This window comes from Parambassis ranga, chromosome 3 (genome assembly GCF_900634625.1).
Source record: "Parambassis ranga chromosome 3, fParRan2.1, whole genome shotgun sequence".
NCBI lineage: Eukaryota > Metazoa > Chordata > Actinopteri > Ambassidae > Parambassis > Parambassis ranga.
In genome coordinates, this window is record NC_041024.1 from 16536369 (window position 1) to 16557499 (window position 21131).

Genomic DNA, 21131 nt, shown 5'->3' on the forward strand with positions numbered 1-21131 from the left:
TAGTTTTAGGTAGTACATAATCCTGCTGTGTGAGGAATTTCAAAGATCATGACAAAGTTCACATCAGGAGGACAGAGATGGACCATTACACTTAACAGGAGGCTCGAGTTTGACTCATGTTGAACACTACTTTTTGTTCTACTTACCTTTGCTTGTTCAACACACTTCAAACAAACCTGTGCGCTGCCACTGTTGCACAGTTTCTCCAACAAGGCTTCATTGTGTCTTTTACCTACCTGTCTCGGGTGCCTCATGTGCCTTACAAAACACCTATTTGAATCAATCCAGCTGTGTACATCCTCCAAAACAAAAGCATCATCTTGTAAGCCTATTTTCTGTAACTGAATATGGACATGTCCTGTACTGCTACATAGGGACCACCTGAGATGCTGCTTTCTCCCCGTACTGCTTATGTTACAGCTTCTATATAGACATCACATAGTCTCAGGCTGCTCAGCCCTTGTACTGGTAAAGACGTGCTTATTGGCTGGATAGAGCGGCACTTGCCTTCTTCTGGCTTGGCCTGGTCTTGGTTTTTCTGTTATCTCATGGACTGGGTCCATGTTATTTGAACCTTTGTGTCACTCAACATCAGGTTAAAATTTTGTTTCAGAAAAGTCAAAGTTCTGGCTCTTACTTTTCTTCAGATAAAACGTATTCAGTATTATAAGTCACAGTACAAAGCATCTTCAATTGTATGTAGAAGAAAATCTTTATTATCATAGTGTGAATACTTCAGACTTCTTCATAGATAGCTGTCACTCACGTTCAACAGGACATTGGTATTGTACACAGTATTTCTGTAAACATAGTCCAGGAAAACCAGGGTGTATTTGTTCACATTCATATGTGACAAAGTAGCCCAGAGTTACACTGAAGAATATATGTATATTTCTATATATGTATTTATTTTCTTCTAAATAGTTCATCTTAGCTATACATCAAACACCATGTTATAACTATTGACAGTTACATTTAAAATACTTTACATTCACGTTTTGCTATAAACAATTTGATAAATACAAGATTAGATATAACAAAAGAATATATTTATATATTTTTATGCTTTCTTATATACTCCACATGTATTTGTTTTTTGTTTGTGGCTTTATTCCTTTCAGTAAGGGTCTTATGGTTGGTTATGGTTATGGTTCCGGTTAAAAACTCAACTTCAGTTTCATTCCAAAAAGGAAAAAAAAAAGAAAGAAAAGAAGGAAAAAGATGAATGTGTCACTCCTAAAGGAACATGTTGGCACTTCTCTGGTGATTTAAAAAATAGGAACACCACATTATACTTCAAAGTAAAATATAAAAGTTGTCATGCAGTTATTTATAACAGTTCATATACTGTACAATGAATGAGGCATTGGGCAGTCATGGGTTTTCAATCTACTGTACACCAACAGCATCCTGTATGGTTGGCAACAAAATACCAATGTACACACTCACACACAGACATATACAGACAGACATACACATGTACGTATGTACACACACTCTTCATCTTGTTGCCTCTTTAGAGGAAAAGCCACAGATTTCTCAGGAGCAATGAACTGACAAAAACTTCACACAGAATAACTATACAAAGTCTCTGTAACAGTTATGCCATTTGTTTTGGTGATTTTTTTTTTATCCCCCTGCATCTTTAGTGAGCAGCTAGACACTCACAAACGTCCGCCTTAGTCTTTCTTAGACATTAAGGTTTAGTTTGAGCCTGGCTTTTCAAAGCATATACAGCCTGCCACATGGGTTAAGGCTTTGGAGTGATGCACACATTGTTCCCTTTTTCTATAACACGAAATGACACTAAAGCGCATTATATCTGGCCTGTTATTTTTCTTTGCTCAGGAGCTTGACCTTGGCAATGCTCTGTTGACCTCTGACTGTGTTACTTTAATGTCAAAGTACTGGATGAGATTGCAATCCACGAACTGGTTTGACTTTACTGGCTTCCTGAGACAAAACAGTTTGTTTTATTTCTCCATGTACGGACTGTAAGAAACATAGTGTCTTGCTTGATAAGGCACGGACACAGACAAGCAGCTGTGCCAACAGAATTGCAAGAACAAAGACATTTTGTCCAATAATAGTGAGCAGGGAACAGGGATTGTGTGTTTGGGTTTTAATTTTAGTGTCTTATCTGATCATCACAAATGCATAATTAAAATTATAAAGAAAAACAAAAAACAACTGTAAATGATTCCCATGGGGGGCACTTCTCCTTATAAGCTGAAGGAGGACTTCAGAATGTTAACAGCCATGACTATGAAATCAAAGTGCTCGAAGCCACTGTTGACAGCAAGGCCTTGGGTTATAAATGCACAGGATGAAGAGGGAGGCTGCTCAGAGAGGACGGAGCCTGTTGCTCTCCTTAAATGTCCGATCACTGGTGGCACACAGGAACTCCAAAAGCCAGATTTGAGGATAGTATTTGTGATCAAATGGCCAACCAGTGCCTGAGCTGGAAAGTAACAGAGAGGTTGTTGATGCTTGTTATATCATTTAGACTGCTTGATTATAGACCCATCCATTGTTTTTTTTAAGCCATCTTATATCAAAAAGTGCTGTGAACAATGTTTTTAAATACTTCATGATACATATGTAAGAAATAACAGAATATTTACATGAAATGCAAAATGCAGCCTTACTTTGAACTGCCGTACGTTTCCGTCTGCCACCAGGTGATGTTCATGTTCTGGGGTGATGCAGTATGCTATTCTCTGCAAAATGAGTAATTATGAGACTTCAAGTTTCAGGTAACAAGTGTGTTACAATTCATAATGCATACATAAACCACTCTGGCCCTTAAATACAACACAGTATTATCAATATTATATGCATACATTTACATTTAATTTGATTCTTATAGGAACAGTGTCAAAAAGCATTTGAGGTTTTAGTTTGCATTCAGCTGAATATCCCACTCCTTTTAAGCTTGTATGCCAATCTACAATGGTAACAACAAAGCAGTATTATATTACAACACTGCCAATTGATCCTTCTAAATATACACTGGTTTACATGTCTTCACAGAGCTTAAATAGTCCAGGTAATATCTGAGATTAAAGAGGGATTGCAATTACATTTGTCTTTAAGATTAATAAATCCTGAAATGTCTCACAAGGAGACTAGTGACAAAAGATTTCAGGAAGAACGTAGGTCCTGAGAACCTGAAAGAAACACAGAGTATACACGGGAAATGCCAATGGGATGTGGAAATTTTTACAGGAGAGTGAAGCTGACACTGGTTGACTGCTGAGGGATGAAAATAGCTCTCCGGTGCTTTGATGATTGTGATCATAAACTCTCAATGCTTTGAACTGATTATTTAATCTGATGGTGTTCTTACAGTGCCAGTGTCATCAAGTTGAAAGTAAAGTTTTTTTTGTTTGAAAAACTTGCCCAGCTTAGACAATTACACAAAATTAATCTCCTTGTGAATATGTTTCTTATTAATATGTTTCTTCTTAAAATAAAAAAAAAAATAAAAAAAGTTATTATATATTTTTATTTGAAAGGATGTGTAAATTGTTCTCATTAAGTGAAATTAGTTTTTCTCACTTTGTGACAAATATGCTTTAATACATACCTCTCTGAATGTTCCCGGAACACTTAGGAATTTATACACAGCATAAAAAGGAACAAACAGCATGGAGGACATGGCTACACCCCAGCCAACATGGTTAGACCAGTTAGGGAAGACGTAGTCGTCATACTTCAGGCCGGATGCTGTCAAAGTACTGGCTATTACCACAAACTGTGGAAGAGACAGACACATCATTTTGTCGATATTAGTCCATCTGTATTTCCTTTAAATTCATCTCCATGAGTTTGTCAACATTTTTTTAATTCATTTTAACATCACTTATAGAGACTTTATAGATGAGAAAGGTTTTCTTGAACCATGATGGGCATAGTAGCTAATCCTTGAACTACATTACTCATCTTCTATTTTACCTTCACAATGGTGCATCATGAACACTCATGCACTTTATTAGTTGGCAAGTTTTGACAAGTAAGTTTACTCTTCAAGAGTACACAGTAATAATTTATTTTTGCTTTTTGTCCCTTTTCTCACAATGCTTTATGGCAATTCTCAAAAATGTCCACCGTTGTCCAGGGGAGGGTGTAGACAATGATTTGTATTAAAGGAAGCACACAGCTGTCTACACCCACCCCTGGATAACAGCTGATGCAGCCATGTGGTTCCTTTAATGCACATGCAGCTACTTTCACCTGCCAGTGAGAACTCGCCAGGAGGTGCACTGAGGTTCAGTCTATCCTCCCTTATCTCAAGGCCCCTGTGGTAGCAAGCCAAATGCACGATTGCAGATGAGTTTGAGTTTCAATAGTGTTGAGTGAGTACACTTACTAGGTGTCAACTTATTGTATTACTTAAGCTGATTTTGGCCATTAAAAGTAGGCTGTGAACTATGAGTTACAGGACTATGAGTTAGCCAGGACAGTGTTCTTGACTACATGTACATGATAAATATGCTATTATTGTGAAATGGCTGCTTAAATATCTAATGATTAATAAAAATAGCATTTCTCTGTACATGCAATTGTTCTTGGCATCAAAATTAATTTATTTAGCTTTCTACTGGTAGCTGATATGTTTGGTTAGTGAGCATAGCCTCCTTTTCTCAATTCTTCACCCTTCTTCTGGAAAAGGGTCAGTGTTGTACAATATTTCAGCACACCCAAAATCCTGCTGGTAGCCAAATATTTTGTAATGCTTCAAAGTTTGTATTGTATTCCTTGGGGCATGCATGTCTACACTAGCCTTGAAAATCACTGGCTAGTTGGTTTGTGTACAACACAGTGCTGATCATAAACAGATGCACAGTGAAGAGCATTGTCTGTGTTATACACCGGTCAAGAACTGTCCTGACACTGAATCCTAAAATGTATTATTGTAAGTGATAGTGAGTTATAGCATGTGTAAAAAGGTACTGACTTCACATTGATATAGCATGCAAGTATTTAGAATGCCAGTTAGTAGAACAGATTGATTATCCGTTTTGGTCAGGTATCACCTATTCCAGTCCAAGGATAAAAGCACAAAATGTGTTTATTTCTCTCACCAAAAGAAAAGCTGGACTGACAAATTTCCAGCAGAGCCTCCAGTAGAGACCTGGCTTAAAGCCCATCATGCGCTCAATATCTTCACTGAAGCGGTCCACACCTGGAGAGGGCATGAAAAGTTTAACAGCAAAGGATACTGAAGAGAGTACAGTTATACACGTTCGACAGTCAGTCAGCGTAGGTTACAGCAGGCTGTCTGTGCCAAGTATGCAGTCTCACTGGACAGTTGGATCAAATCCAACACATAGTCTACACCCATCTTAATATTTTCCTGGTCTGATCTGAGATTACTATGACCTGACATGACATGTGTGTTTTAACTTATTTGCTGAATTATCATATTAAGATTTTCTTGCATATTTTTTAAGTTTTCTTCGGTTCAGCAATTGGCTGCCATGGATAATTTAAAATTTTGTGGAATTTTTCCCTTACTCTTCTAAAGGCATACAGATTCAGCTCAGGATGTGCAGACTGACAAATAAGAAACAGTGACAACCATAAAGCAACAAATACATTTTAAAAGAGCCCACAATCACATCTCGGATGATTAAAGCCTTGGGGAAGCCGCTGATGGTCGCTACATGAATGACACCCAAAGGATTAATAGCCTTAATATTTTTGATAGACCTGCTATGTCACCCAGCATTCATATTTAATTGTTTTCTCTCTCTGTCTGTTGATTGTAAAACATTTCTCATTTGTTACTGAGGAGTGTTACTAACTCTTTTATTTGACCTTGTAGTGGCAGTGGCGATTCCTTAAACCAAGACCAGTGTGACCATATTATCACATCCTGTTTCTTTGTCTCAAAGTCAACAGGGTACTCTGATATAGTATATAGTCCCAAAACTTCAAGAGATTTGCACATTTGATTTTCCAAGACAAAATATTAAGTATTGATGGTATTTACAGGATTGTATAACTGAAGGAGTTGTTGAATATGCTATGGACTAACGGCCATCCTGCATTATCCTGTGCGTTACATAATTACTTAACCAAGAGATCAATAACTTGCAGGTTAAAAATAACTTAACTAGATACCTTCGGTGGATTGGACATGATCCTCAACAACACTCAGTTCTGCTTATGGTAGTGTTCTGTTTTTCAGAAATGATGATCCCAGTGGACCAATCAGAACTGAGTATCAGACATACGTGTCTATGTGAGACTACAGAGTCTCTGTTGGGACATTTGGTTTCTTTTCCTTTCCTTCAACTTTGTTTCAGTTACTATCATTGTAGTTTGTCATTTCATAAGCGACTACTGTTGCTGATGTTGACATATAACGGAATAAAAGTAAATAATAGTAATTAATTTCTTACCATAAACCCAAGAAACTCCAATTGCTTCAATCAACACACCAAATAGTATGGAAGTCCCAGCTGCATATTTGTCTAACAAGGTCAGCACATAGATCCCACCCTACAGTGGAGAAGAGAAACAGGAGATGTAGTGTGGCTGAATAAGAGTGTGGTATAGAAGTCTCCATCCAAAAATGGACCCTTGTGTGCTTTCATTCAGCAAGGGGCCTTACGACTTAATATAATGGACTGTGTTCAGTACCTGTTTGAGGTGACTTAAGGACGAAGTTGTAAAGTTGACACAGTGGGGACTCCCTGTGCATTTGAACTTTTGTGCAAGAAATCTTTGATTTGGATCCTGATGAGGGGTACAGACTGCATGTTGTGCCGGATTGCAAAAGGCATCATTCACTATCTCACTAATTCTATTGATTTGATTTAGAAACCATGTGAATCACTGACAAAATACCTTTCTTTCTCCAAAGTCTGTATTTCTGTAATCAGTAGGTATTTTCTTCTTGCTGCTGATACCATGTGATTAAATGGAAACTACAGAGAAAAATAATCATCAGGTCCCCACTATAATTAAATCTTAATTTGTCATCATGGTGGGATGCACCTTTTGATAAATCATTTGGCTTTTTAAGTAGACGTTTGGACATAACATCAAAAAAAAGTGTCACATGCAGTTAAATTTCTTAGGACATTGCAAGAATATATTACTATATTATTTGATTTTTATTTTTGCTGTAAATAAATCTGAGATAGGTGTAACTAATTAAACAAAAATAAACATCTAAATAGCAAAATTAAACTTATACTGACATTGGTAATGCAGAGCAGAGCAACGAGGAAGGTTCCAAATGCAGTGGCAAAGGTGAAGAGTTTTCTATTCCTCTTGAGAATCTTGAAGTCATCAGTCAGGCCTGTGATGACTGCCTCCATGCCACCCATCTGGGAAACACAAGCAGAGAAAGAGAGACATGGTGCTCAGAAATAGGTTTTAAAATTCAAAGTATTCACTAATGGACAAGTATATCTGTAAATTTGAGGTTTCCTATCATAACTAATGATTCCCTTTGAGCTTCAAAATATTTGTGACGTTTTAGCAGTGTGCACATGTTCAGATGTGTCTTCCTTATATATTCCTAAAATAATTTATCACTTTACAAAATGGGATAGGAATTTGGTACTTTTCAGGAGTGCATTTCAGTGGTCCTATAGAACACATCACCCATTTTGCAATTTGTATATTTATAACACAGTGAAAGCAATGGCCATCTGCTCAAAAACTGCAGATTATTTTAGCGACACAGCTAATCTGAAATTTCTTACCAACATGCTACTAGTAAACATAATTTTACATATTTTGTGTCTGAAGCTGTATTATAAAACCAACAGCAGGCCATAACATAATCAGCATAATCTATACTCATGTTTTAAAACACGTTTTTAATAAATTAAATAAATATTATTTAATTTGATCTATCTGATAAATATTTAAAAGGATTTGTTCATAATTAGATGATGAACTATCCTTTCTCATATGAACATGTCAGTGAATCATAGTAACACTTTGGACATAATTGACATTACTGTACATTTATTTTCTAAATTCTATCACTTTCCCATACAATTAGTTGTCAAGAATCATTTTTGTTCACAGGTTTTCATGCCGCAAAGGTGCTAGACATCCTGTCATCAAGTCATCCTGCATGTTTATTTATCTTTCCATAGTACTTTGTTACTTGAGCCTGCGCTTTAATAATTATAACCAGGGGGAAGAGTATCTAAAATAAATAAATCAGGAAGTACAGTACACTGGACCTATGATTTATTTAGACAACTTCTTTTAGAAAGATACCCTGCTGCGTTACTTCCATGTTTTGTGAGTGTCATGGTACTTGACTTGGTCACGGTAATTTCATTCAGAGGAAGGGTGGTGCATTGGAGGGATGCACAGATTCTGTCTGGACTGTACTGAACATGTGGGGTGGCTGTGGCTCAGGTCTGATGATCGGATCCTTGGCTCTTCCACATGCCAAAGTGTTCTTGGGCAGGCCTGTGCCGTGACTTGCAGTTTTAGTAATGATAAACATTTGAAAAGCATTTGGTTTAGAGTTTTGTAAAGTGCAACGTCTGGGGCCTTTTAACATTAGCCCTGCAACAAATGGCAGGTTTACCAGGCAACACCGTACAGAAAGCTTTTTGGGATGATTCATGGATGTCATTATAGCACACAGTGGGCCTGCTCTGTTCTCTATATGTACAGCAAGGGTGACAATGTTTTTCTAAGGTCTGGGTCAAAGTCAGGGAAATCTGACTGATTTAAATGAGCAGGGTACATCAATCTGTGAACCTGGTACAGACTGAAGCCCTCTGCACCCTATAAATTCTATTTTATAAGCACCATGAGTGTAGTAGTGAGACGACCAGTGCAACTGACATGGAACGTGTGCTTACAAAACCTAGAATTAAATCAGTCCTTTTTTCTATAATTACTAGCAAGGTTATTAAATCATTTTAAAATATATGGACAATTTATATTGTTACTACTATATGCTATTGTTTTTCATTGAGGCTTTATAGTGTGTTGATACTCACCGAGCTGTCAATACCCAGAGTCAGCAGCATGACAAAGAACACAATAGCCCAAAATGTTGAGCCAGGTAGTGTAGCAATGGCCTCAGGGTAGATGATAAACACCAAACCTGCCCCTGTATGAATGACACAATACATGTTTTGTAGTGCAGATTTGTAACTACGATTCAGTATATCACTGACAAACATGAAATATGGATTTTTTTTGTGTTTGAATTTGAAATATCCAAACAAACCGTCTGTCGCCACATCTTTAATGTCCACTCCGTGTTTCTTAGCCATGTATCCAAGCACAGAGAAGATGACAAACCCTGAGAAGAAACTGGTAAAGCAGTTCACAGTGCTGGTCAAGATGGCATCCCTAGATGGAAAAAAGACACCAACAACAAAAATCAGATTTTCACAAGAAAAACAAGACAGTTGCAGCTCTCTGTATGGTTATCGTTCTGAATGATTAAAAGACTTTCAGCACTTGTTACAGTAACATTGCCAGCTCTTCCAGGCTGCAAATCCCACCTGCCAGCAGTGAGTGATAAGGAAGTTAGAGGCCCAGGCTCGGGCTGAAGAGGGTACAGGAAATGAGAAAGGACAGAAGAAGAGGGGGACATAATGCTTTTACCACAGTGCATAGCTCAGAAACTGCTGTAATAACACTCAGCATTATGTTTCACTCACTGGGAAATCATTTAATTGAAGGCAATCATTTTTATCCTTAGTTAATAGTAGTAGATATGATTTGTCTGCTGGGTAAGTTATTTATGATAGCAATAGGTCAAACTGCTGCTTTTTGATAGAACCTACCTCCAACCTCGCCAATGCAGTCTCTAAGATTAGCAAAGCTCAAAACATCATGCCTCCTTTTACTGAGGAAGAACAGCCAAGCTTGCCAAATACACAGCCTTTGGCTGTCATCTGGAAACCCTTCCTGGCCTGGACTTTATCTGTCTTGTTAACACCTGGCTGCTGGGGCAAGCTGGACAGATTGGCATCACTTCTGCTGCGTTATCTAGTTACAAGCTGGAAGTGGCCAGCAGGATGTTATGTCAATGTGGGCTTGTTTCAGACCCTCACCTGTAGCAGTTGTTGTCAAATTTGTTGTAACTGGCAAAAGCAATGAGGACACCAAATCCTGCACCCAGTGAGTAGAATATCTGGGTGGCAGCATCAATCCACACCTGTGGCAAAAACAAGAAATTTCAAACGTTTCAAATTTCAAACAGCTGAGATATCATATTGACATTAGCTAATTATAATATACATGCTCTTAATTACAATTTAACTTTTTTATCTTTATAGTGCCATTATTTTAACCAAACTTCATGGCTGTTTACCTGTACACTTATTATCAGCCAGGACTGCCTGGCTCTGGTTGCAAAACATCTCATCTCTCAGTCCCACACATATTTTGCAAAACATGAACCTTTTCTCAACCCATTACACATATAAATGATCTCAGCTAGTGGAAGATTGTATCTTAAGTATGTGTGTATAGAGTACATTCATTCCTCTTCTGTGCATACACTTAGTATGGGAGGCACCAATGGAATCTAGCCTTTAACCCTCAAAGCACAAGATACTCCACCCAATGGAACACAGAAGGGAGGCCCTCTCTATCTACTTAGGCTCTGATATACAGTAAATGGTACTCTCAGCATAAATGACTAGAGTCCTACGGGTTAACAGAAAACTAGTGTTTACCAAATGATACAATACTGAAGTGAAACCTGAAATTTCACACCTACAGTGACAATCTGTTTTTAAAGGATGGTTTGTAGAGTAGGAAGGACTGCCTTAAACCTCTAGATTGTTGAGTTTCTTGAAGTCAATATGGAGATAGGCTCTGATGCCGTCCATGGACCCTGGTAGAGTGATGCCTCGGATCAGCAACACAAAAAGAACCACGTAGGGCATTGTAGCAGTAATGTACACCACCTGAATAAACACAATGGTAAAAAGAAAAAAAATGATATGGACCATTTATTTATTGAAGCATTCTCATAAGGTGGCCCACGGTGGAGGCCAAAAATCCTACATGTAGTTTTGGCCTTACTGTTTGACTCCAGCAGATGTTCTTAACCACTGATACACAATTTAAGACCCAAAGGCCTGATTTGGTCTATGATAGGGTAGTGGTTTGCCCACTCATAATTGTATTATTCACATTGAAATAAATTGATTTACGGGAGAGTATTCATGCAGATATTTAGCTGAGGATTCACTGACCAATATGAATATAGTTTGACGAATAGTATATTGTTATAACAAGAAAAGCTGTCATAACATGACAAGTGTGTTTGTTGTCACATGATTAGAATAACATTTCACATTACAACATAATACAAATCTAATATTTCTCTGTGGAAGGTCAGTGCTTATGTACACTGACACGGGGGAGGAAAGTGTTGATTTCACGGCCCCCCTAACTGTATGTCCAGTGCAAGGACACATGAGGTTCGAATATGAAAAAAACAAGAGTATCATGTAGAATAATCAAATTTAATTCCGAGGAATTATAACAATTGGATTATTACATTTGAAGGCTAAACTAGTCAATTGCTTCCAATAAAAACTATAAAAAACCCTATTGCGTCCCTTCAGCTTCTGAGTGGTTTACATACCTTTCTATGGCTGCTGTTGAGTTCTCCTCCATGTGTATTAACAAACATCAATTTCAGTTCTTTTTGATGTTCTTTCCTCAGTATATGTTGGCAGCGTCGCTAATTCATTTATTCATGCATTGTCAACCTTTTGTGTGTGACGTGTGCTGCGTAGGAGGGCCGTATGAGGAGTTCTGCACACACACGTCTCGCGGAGTATGGTTACCTCCGTGCCGAAACGAACTTTTTTTTTTACTCTTACCACCCGTGGAGCGAGTTCTCTGTTCTCTGTTCTCGTGGAGTATGGAACAGCCTTAAGCATTCGCCCTTATAAAGTGTTAAGGGACACTACCTAACCCTATTACCGTACCCTTAGACATTTATGATCAAATAGGATTATCAATCATCTTTCAGCACACCTAGGTGAGAGCCAATCTGTATGTTTCAGAATGTTTAACATTTCACTTTTTTCTTTTAACTGAAAATGAAGCTAAAAAAAAAAATAAATAAAATACAAGGTAATTGTCCATTTATTTTGTAAAAGCACAAAGCCAAAAATCTTTCACAGATACTATAGTTGGCACGCATGATTAAGGTTCTGTACCTTCCCTGAAGACTTGACACCTTTCCACAGGCTGAAATAGAGGATGAAGACCACCACAACAAGGCACAGGGTCAGCTCCCAGCGAGGCAAGCCCAGGTCATTGATCCCCCTACTTTCATGGAGATGCAGCACTCCTCGTCTGAGTAAGGACAGACAGATAAAACACTCAATTTGAACATGTATCATGATATATGCCATCACTATTCATATTGATGGCATATATCAGTATCAGCAATATTGTCCATAAACGATTCAACAATATGATGTATTTACTGCTAAGTTATACTTGGAGCACATTAGCTGGTTTTCTGTGGTTTGGCAAGTTATTTATTTTGGCTGTATCTGATTTAATATATTTTACAGGCCCACCCAGGTTTTACAGCAGCTGGGGAAGTCTGAAAAAATCAACCTAGATATACAGTAGGTGGTGAAGATAGGAGATGATGTATGTGACAAAGAATCCCTCAGGAGACACATTTCAGCGTTCCACCCTTTGTCAACATTTCCAAGCCATTTCTGTTATTATGCTCGCTGAACATGTCCAGTTAAATTACTTATGAAAAGAAAACATTTTATGATTCTTTATTCAAAGTTATTAAACATTAATGTACATTTAATCTTTTTACGTTATCTACACCAAAGATATGAGTCTGAGTGAAAGCCATGGGAAGTTTGATAAAAGTCAGGCAGCTTTTGAATCAACGGCTTTCTTCACCTTCCTTACATAGAAAACCTTTGAAACAGTCAGTAATGACCCCTGCTATTGTTTCACTATTGTCAGCCATTCTCTCGAAGCTAAACACTTAGTGTCAGATCAAGGTGAGCGATCAAAGATTCAAGTGTTTTATTATGGCATAATGAAATAGGGAAGAAGACAAATGCTGTCTCTTCCTGCCCAATCTAAATATTGTTTCCAGCTGCAAGCTCATTCTTTGAATGTCTGCTCTTGATTACTGGGAAGGAAATACACAGTTCATATTATTGAAGCAAGGGCAAAGTTCACGAGGGACATAAAACATAAAATAACATTGTTGAGGTGTACCAACATTCATCTGGCAAATAGTGGGTTTAGGAAAAATTAGATGAACATTTGAAGGTCAATGACTGTGTGGTCCAAAAGTTGTAAAGTTGACAGTGACTTGTTTGGTTACATTATGCCTCAAAGTACTGCCACACACTTACAAATGGCTGCTTTACGTTTTCATGCAAATAGATTAAACCAGTCAAACAGATCCAGACTCTAGCCCTGGTCATATTTTGCTATTTGTTCAAAACTTATAGCCATGAATGCCAAGAAAATGGTGGAAAAGCTTGTTGCAAATTGGAAATGTTTACCAACATTAAAGGTTTTTTTTATATATATATATAGATTAGGACGAAGCAATCATTTATGCCATTTAAGGGTTCATTGCATTCTCATGGCAATCAAACTGTTCTGTCATGTATGCAACATGTCTGCACAAAAAATGCCACACTTGGTCTAATACGCTCGGCAAATACGAGACACGGTCACATTTATACTAACGTATATAAAAAATATGCACACGTTCATTTTTCAGGATCAAAAAAATCAACCTCATGTTTTGTTTTCCTGTGAGGATGGGCTACATTTATGTGTGTGGACATTTTGCACTTGTCAGTTTCCATTTAAAATTGGCACAAAAGTATAAAATAGCATAATTGTGTAACTACGTTTTGAAACTCGGGTCTCTGCTCTCACTGAGGTGTCATAATGTCAATCTAACAGAACTGACTACACAATGTCTTAAATGTTTAGATGTTGCTCCAGAACTCAGACACACTGGGAGTGGTTGGGTTTTATTTGGATATCTAAAACTTTAAAAAGCACATTTGTTTCCAAAGACTTTCCTCAAGAAAGATTCAATTTAGTTGGCATGTGATGTTATGGGATGATAAACAGTGAGACTGGATTTGGATCTGATACTCAGGATGCTTACACAACAGTCCAAAACACACACAGAAAAGTTTGTTCTGACACAAACTCCGAAGGGACCCCAGGATCTGTGAAACTCCTCTGTAGCTTTTACTTATCTTTGGCTGATAATAAACTCAAAGCTATGTGGTCTTTAGGGAGGCAGATAGTGGCGTGAAGACATCAGTTTATTTGGGTAGAGAAATTTAGAGTCTTTGCTCCAACTTGCAGAGTCTGTGTTAGTGTTTTGCTGTAATGCCCCAAGGCCTCCTTGCTCATCTGATAACAGTGATAATGCACTGCCAGTAAATTCATACTATAACATAAATTCAGGTCCCTTTGGCCCAGTTATCCTAAACACATTTAGTGTTATCATCACCCAGCAACCTGGCTGTCCTACAATCCTTACACTCACTGCTGCCATTAGTTGCTCTCTGTATACTTAAGGCTGGCACACTACTGCCTTCAGCCTGTTCTTGATGAAACGAGAAACAAGGCATGTAAAAATAAATAAATAAAAGGGACGTAAAACGCAGCTGAGGAGTTCTACCCAATTTCAACCTAATTGATTTAATTCATTGCATATGATCCTGTCCTTGTTTTTTTAATAGTAATTCTTTTAACAAATGTTTGAAAGGGTGTGTGCAACTGAAGCTTTTTTAAATGTCTATGTAATTGGAGCTTCTTGTTTGAAAGAGGGCTATTTATCAAGTCTAGTTATCCTTGACATAAAATCAGATGTGGCTGCCTCAGGCTGGATCTAAAGAGAATTGATATGAGTGTCTGTTAATGAAACGTGTTCATGTTGTCATCACTGACATTAAAAATGTGAACTTTAGTTGATGACTTCATCTCCTGTACTCATCAAACACAGGTCTGCTCGACTGAACACCAGCCACCAGGGAAACTTAAAGAGAGCTGTTAAAAAATCAGTGTTAACATACTTCATATTTACTAGGATGTATCACTGCACTCATTAGCCTGCATTGTGACATTTCATCAGACCTTACAGAAGCTGTGTGATATTTTACAATAAGAGTGTATAAAATGACAGTGTGTTATACCAAAGCATTATCGCCTACATCTACAGTTTCTCTTGATTTTCTGGGGCTTTGAAGTTAATAAAATGTAATGTTTAGGGGTCCTAACTATAGAAAGTGTCTACAAGAAGTTGGTCAACATTTAGCAGCTTAAGTTGCATTATGTTATTATACATTCTGTATACAAATGTGCAAGGGTCTTTGAATTTCATCATCCAGTGTGTATGTCAGGTTGTCCCGTTGCTGCTCGTCTAATGTACTATGCCTGGAGCTACATGTTTTGGGTGCCCATGTGTTTTTGTTCCAAATTGCCCCATTCATGATGTAGAGTTTGAGTGATTGTTGAATTTTCAATATTGAGTCAACACATAGAAATGTGTATAGAGAAAAAGTTCTCTGAAGCTTTTCAACCTTGATGAGCTTCTTCTGAAGCATGCCGGCAGGTTTGAACTGTTATGCCTTTAAGCTTGGAGGCAGCAATGATACATGTTATTCAGTAACGTTAATAGGCACAAATCAGTGATTTGGAAATTTAACATCCTTGTAGAGTCTCTGATCTCTGCACGAGTGAAATTAATCACAGATAACTACCCAGCAGATCTCTTGCTTCCAGGTCAGTTCTCTGGAAGAGGCCATGTTTGTTAACTGTCCTTGTGTGGCTTTTTCCACCCGAGTTTGATAAGCAAGCCCTGGTTTAAGTTTGACTTCAATTATCCATACTGAACCAGGTCATATGTTTAAATTAACTGCATATGTGGTGTTAAAGTTAGACCAGCTTGAACTTTTCAGCCACAGGTATTTTGACTGTATCCTAATATTTATTGCTTCAAATAATGACCTGTCCTATGATAACTTTGTTGATTAGTTTTTGATAAGTCGATCGCTATCGTTAGAAACGGCTAGTCAAGTCAGCTGGCCATCATACGTTATTATAACACATACATTTTTATAGGAATACATGGATCATAAAGTAGTCTGATATCTATCATATTGCTGTTTTTGTCTTCCTGGACTAATTGCCTTTACATCCACTAATCTAAAGGTACTTACTCATGTGATTATAAGCACAGCCTACTGTACTGTCTGTGTCTTGAGTAATAAGTCATAGAATTGGAGACTCACAGTAATGTATTATTACCCATAGTTGGTAAGCCTAAACTATACCAAAGCAGCCAAGTGTCTGAAGGAATGTTCCATTACACTGTTTTACTGCTGAATGTTGCTACTCCCTATGTTCATGCTAAACTAAACTAAAAGGGTTTGTGGATGTAGAAGAGTGTAAGAGGTGAAGCAAGAGAACTGTTGACTCAGTTGGCCTCCCTCATGCTGCGCCTTGGCACTGCTTCTGTGCTCAAAACTAGCTGTAAGCAGGAGGATTTATTGTCCCCTACAGTGCCTAACCTCCATGCGAGATCTGTCTTCAAGTACCCTATTCTTGGCAGTCTGTCTATACACTTTGCTATTTTTTTTTAAATCCACCTTATATATACTGAGCTCTGTTTTTATGTGGCCTGTTTTGAGGCTGCTTTACTTTTTTGTAGATCTGTCATAATTCACAAAGCTAGGGCTTACATGTGGAAAAGTGATTTAAAAAATTATTAACTCTTTACAGTATATCTTTCAGCCTTCCTGGAAGCAGGAAGCTAACCAAGGATACATGGTAAAATAGACATACTGTTCAAGACAATGTGGCTCAGCAGAATGGAAGTGGAACTTTAACAAGCTCAGTTATTGGCTGTGACACACGCTCAATGTATTCTGGTCATCATGCTTAGCATGTGTCCCTTGTATTGTCCAAGTCATTTCACAGACTTCCTCCAGGCTGCACAGTCAGCCTTCACAGAAGCTGTGGAAGAACTGGCTGTCTTTGAACTATAAACAGATGGGGCTTTTTCATGCACTTCAAAGAGTGCATTTGAACTTTTTTTATGTATACACCTTTTATAGCAGACATTAATGGTTGGACAATTTTGTAGTCCTCTACTAAAGTTTCAATGACTGCTCAGCTTCTTCACATCCATGATTTACCTTTTATAGTACACTAGAATTAAGCCAATCTTTGCTGGTTAAATGTTACTCACATATTGGTCCATAATGTCAAATGTAGGTTTATTTATTTACCAACCACCAAAAACTGTAGGAACGAGGTCAAGAAAAACAGAAGCACCTCACTTTTTTGTGAAAACACATAATTGTGCCAGAGATCAGAAAAGTTCAAATGTTGAAAATACTGGATGCCCTTAAAGTTACATACAATGTTGGCCATGCATAAGTCTACATATGCTGTTTGTGAATGGACTGCTTTGAATTTAAGAAGTGACTTACTCATAGTACTCTGCTGCTGGGGTGATCTTGTACTTGGCGTAGGTCGTGCCATTGCCAAGGACAGATCCGTTGATGGCTTTGGGGTCTGTGCAGTTCTGGCTATTCCAGCTGTTACCACATTTGAGCCATGGTAGTTCTCTGGTCATGGAGGAGAACAGGTAGTGGAGGGACCAGGCAATGATGACATTGTAGTAGAAGCCAACATACAGGGCTATGATAATCACAGTGTAGCCCACACCTAAGTAACACAAGGGTGTGAGGAGAAAGTTAACAGTGTATTCTTCCATTCCACATAATATTGTTCATCTTGTACAGCTGCAATACATATACCAAATTATTAAATGTATGCAAAGACAGTACACTTATGGACCTTTTTTTGCCTTACGTTTTTAATATACTTTCAAATAATTATCTCAGTGGGTACAGAGGTAACTCAACAAAGGCTGATATGTTTACGCATACGTTTCAGCATTTTGTGCCTTCTGTTTTGGTGTTTGGATGTGTTCCTTTGGAAGCTGGATGTCCTTACATCTAACAGAATAGCCCATGAACCCATCACTCATTTTGTACAGGAAAAACAACAACCCAGCCACCGTGCTGAGGCCAACAAAAGCAGTGGCTGCTGCTGTTTCGCAAGTGCAGCCAGAGGACTGAAGTTATATATGTGAGACAGGATTTTTATAGTTTATGTTCAAACTAAATGTCATATTCGAGTCAGTTTGAGATATGAATCAATGTCAATCAGTTTGTAATGGTCTCTGTGAGTATACAGTATTGATCATATTTGATTTAAAATTTTCAATGTAGTTCTAATTAATTTAATTGATTAACTTGCAATTAAATTGACCCCAACTATGACTCTTAGAGCACTGACTCAGTTAAGCTCTGCTTCCTTTACATTAAAACTGACATTTGCACAAACATGGACAGAGGCATAAGGTTACAAGTACAATCTGAGATATTTTGTTTAAAAATACTGACAGATGAAGAGATGACACATGTGAACCTGAGTTGGAAAGGACAAGAACAAAGGGATGAAATTAAAGGGCAAGACACTAAAGAAGAGAAGACTGAGCTGTAAGTGGCACATAGCTATAGGTGAGGCTGAAGTAAGTAGACATGCATGGTCATGCAGGTTTATTTGTCCATTGCAGTGCAGATTGAGTGTATCTCTCTCACTGTGTGTGTGTGTGTGTGTGTGTGTTACAGTTCACCTTTAAAAACAGGGCATATTTTCCAAACGGTAGCTGCCCCTTCCCTATTGTACTGGCCCAAGGCAAGTTCCATGTAGAACAATGGCATCCCCGCAATTACCAGGAAAAGAATGTAGGGGATCAAAAAGGCACCTAGAAAGAGAGAAATAATTACATTAAAATATTTCACATTATTTCCTCACTGGCTTAGTTGTCAGATAGTTGTCAGATAAAAAGAAAGAGGGGGGAGGTCTTGATGTCTTGATATTTTTGGACAAAAAAAAAAAAAAACACGCCACCATAACATACAAGTGGGAAGGCTCACAGCTATTTTCATGCTGTGCCTCAGTAGCACATCCACCAACAAGGAAATGACCTCCCATAATTGAATTGTTCTTGACATTGTCCATCACAAATGACACATTATTTGCAGTAATGAATACATTTTGCTGAGGGCCAATGTGATTGACAGGTAGAGTTAACCACAGAGAACACCGAGCACAACATGTTGATATTTTCGCCATGTGAATGGACATCCAGACAAACAGAGAGGGCACACCTTCTAGTGAGCACTCTGTTGTCACCAGTGTTTTAAAACACTCCTTTGTTAATTCAGCCAAACAGGCTATACTCACTACGGTGCAGCTTCAGTGTTCATTGGCTTTGAAAACAGTCTCTTGCACTCAGACTTACTGAGTAAAATGAAGTGGATTAAGAACATGCCTTTATGAAGGGAAGCATTTTCTCCATCATGTAAACAAACCCTTTCTCATTAAAGGTTTAAGTGACTCAGCATGGCGTTACTTTAAAACAACAATGTAAATTGTTCACTGAGATCCTCTTTGCTCTTATTTGGCTACTGAAGATAAAGCACTAGCAAACTCGGCCACTTCATCTCAACTCATCTTTAGAAAGTTACATTTTCCAAAATGATCAAAGTCCAAAAATCTGCCACTCATCAGTTTGCAGGGGAGTTTTTGTGACTTTTTATGAACTATTAGACAAATTATACAGTTCAGTTGCAGATGGTTCACAGTATCTTTTTCCAGGCGCATGCCTTGATACAATGAGGCATTTCCTTCATCATGAAAGCTAAAAACACTTCCCCCATAATACACCTGGGACCATTAAAGGAGATTAAAGGAACTAAAATTAGATCCACTATAACTATAGCCAAATCTAAGTAAACCAATAATACACTACTTTCGTTTCAAGGTTTTTTTTGTGTGTAACGAGTCACAGGTTGACACCTGACCCCAATAAGAAAGAAGACGCATAAAACAATAAATAAATAAATCAATAAACATCACAGAGGAAACTTATATAAGTACGTATAATTTGCAGTGCGCCTTTAGATTTTCAAGCTTCTGTTAATTAATCGAGCAGAAACCCACAGCGTACTCACCTCCTCCATTTTTGTAGCACAAGAAAGGAAATCTCCAAACATTGGCCAGATCTACCGCGAAGCCAATGACCGACAGCAGAAAGTCTATTTTCTTTCCCCAAGTTTCTCGGTTGTCATCGGAGGTGGTTCCGAGCGGACCTGCGTGGTGAGCAGGGGTGGGAATGATGGACGAGCTGGTGTACTGGACGCCATTCTGGTCCTTCACCAGTATCAATTCCACCTCCTTTTTCTCCAAATTGCACTGTTTCAGCGGGGCCACCGACGAGAGCTTGTTTTCTGGCATGACCTGGATATTCATCTTCTCTGGGGTGCGTACGAAGCCCAAGTCGGCACGGTGCTCTCACGGCCCCCTGCGGTGTCTGGCGGAGCAGATGGTCTGAGATGGTGCGCTTGAATAAGGACCGTTATCCCGTTGACAAAACCCGAGAAAGTGTAGAAGAAAGTGTTCTCCTCTGGAATTACAGGTGACAGCTCCGCGTACATGGGCTGGAGAGGAGGGAAGAGAAACGGAGAGTTTGGAGATGTTTGTTGTTTGTGCGTAAAACATCAACAGACAAGTTCTTCCAGAGTTACGCACAGCAGATCGCACATGTTATTTAGTGTGAGTGTGGAACAGGTGACATTTTTCTTTCAATAACAGTCATACCTAATGTATACTATTAATACAAGTACAGCAATAAGATCAAACATTATCTCTGTGGTCTGATGCACAGCAATAGCAGGTGTCAAGTGAAAGACACTTCAGAGCAAATCCCTTTCTACGTCACTACGCGCGCCGAGCGCATCGCGCCCTGGACAATCACACAGCTAAAACAATACTCATAGAAAGATAGATGATTGTTTGGATATGTCACCGTATTAAAGCTGCTTAAATCCCTGCGTTTAAAAAGGCTTTGCTCCGTACTTGGTCAAACTAGGGACACCTCTCCATGACCCGATGCTGCTGTTGTCCAGTTGCATCTGAGGGAAGACTGCCCATTCTGAACCTTAAGACTCGCCTTCTCCAGCAGGGACGATATAAAATGCGAGCTTTTAAATCGTTTC

The 21131-nt window shown here is 38.4% G+C and overlaps 1 protein-coding gene across 2 annotated transcripts; it reads right to left on the reverse strand.

Moving 5' to 3' along the window:
- Nucleotides 1-693: 693 nt before the first annotated feature.
- Nucleotides 694-21111, reverse strand: slc6a2 (solute carrier family 6 member 2). Of its 2 annotated transcripts, none has more exons than XM_028402582.1 (15): nucleotides 20992-21111; nucleotides 20088-20573; nucleotides 18704-18835; nucleotides 17490-17727; nucleotides 12192-12330; nucleotides 10788-10922; nucleotides 10062-10165; nucleotides 9227-9351; nucleotides 8994-9106; nucleotides 7215-7343; nucleotides 6411-6510; nucleotides 5088-5188; nucleotides 3590-3757; nucleotides 2649-2720; nucleotides 694-2461 (listed from the first exon to the last, which is right to left on the reverse strand). In XM_028402582.1, the coding sequence occupies exons 2-15, from the start codon at nucleotides 20383-20385 to the stop codon at nucleotides 2438-2440; spliced, it is 1878 nt and encodes a 625-aa protein (XP_028258383.1). In that variant the 5' UTR covers nucleotides 20386-20573; nucleotides 20992-21111; the 3' UTR covers nucleotides 694-2437. The 2 variants fall into 2 exon arrangements, with proteins under 2 accessions (XP_028258383.1, XP_028258384.1); XM_028402583.1 differs by having other exon boundaries at nucleotides 20942-21052.
- Between the last annotated feature and the right edge of the window lie 20 nt (nucleotides 21112-21131).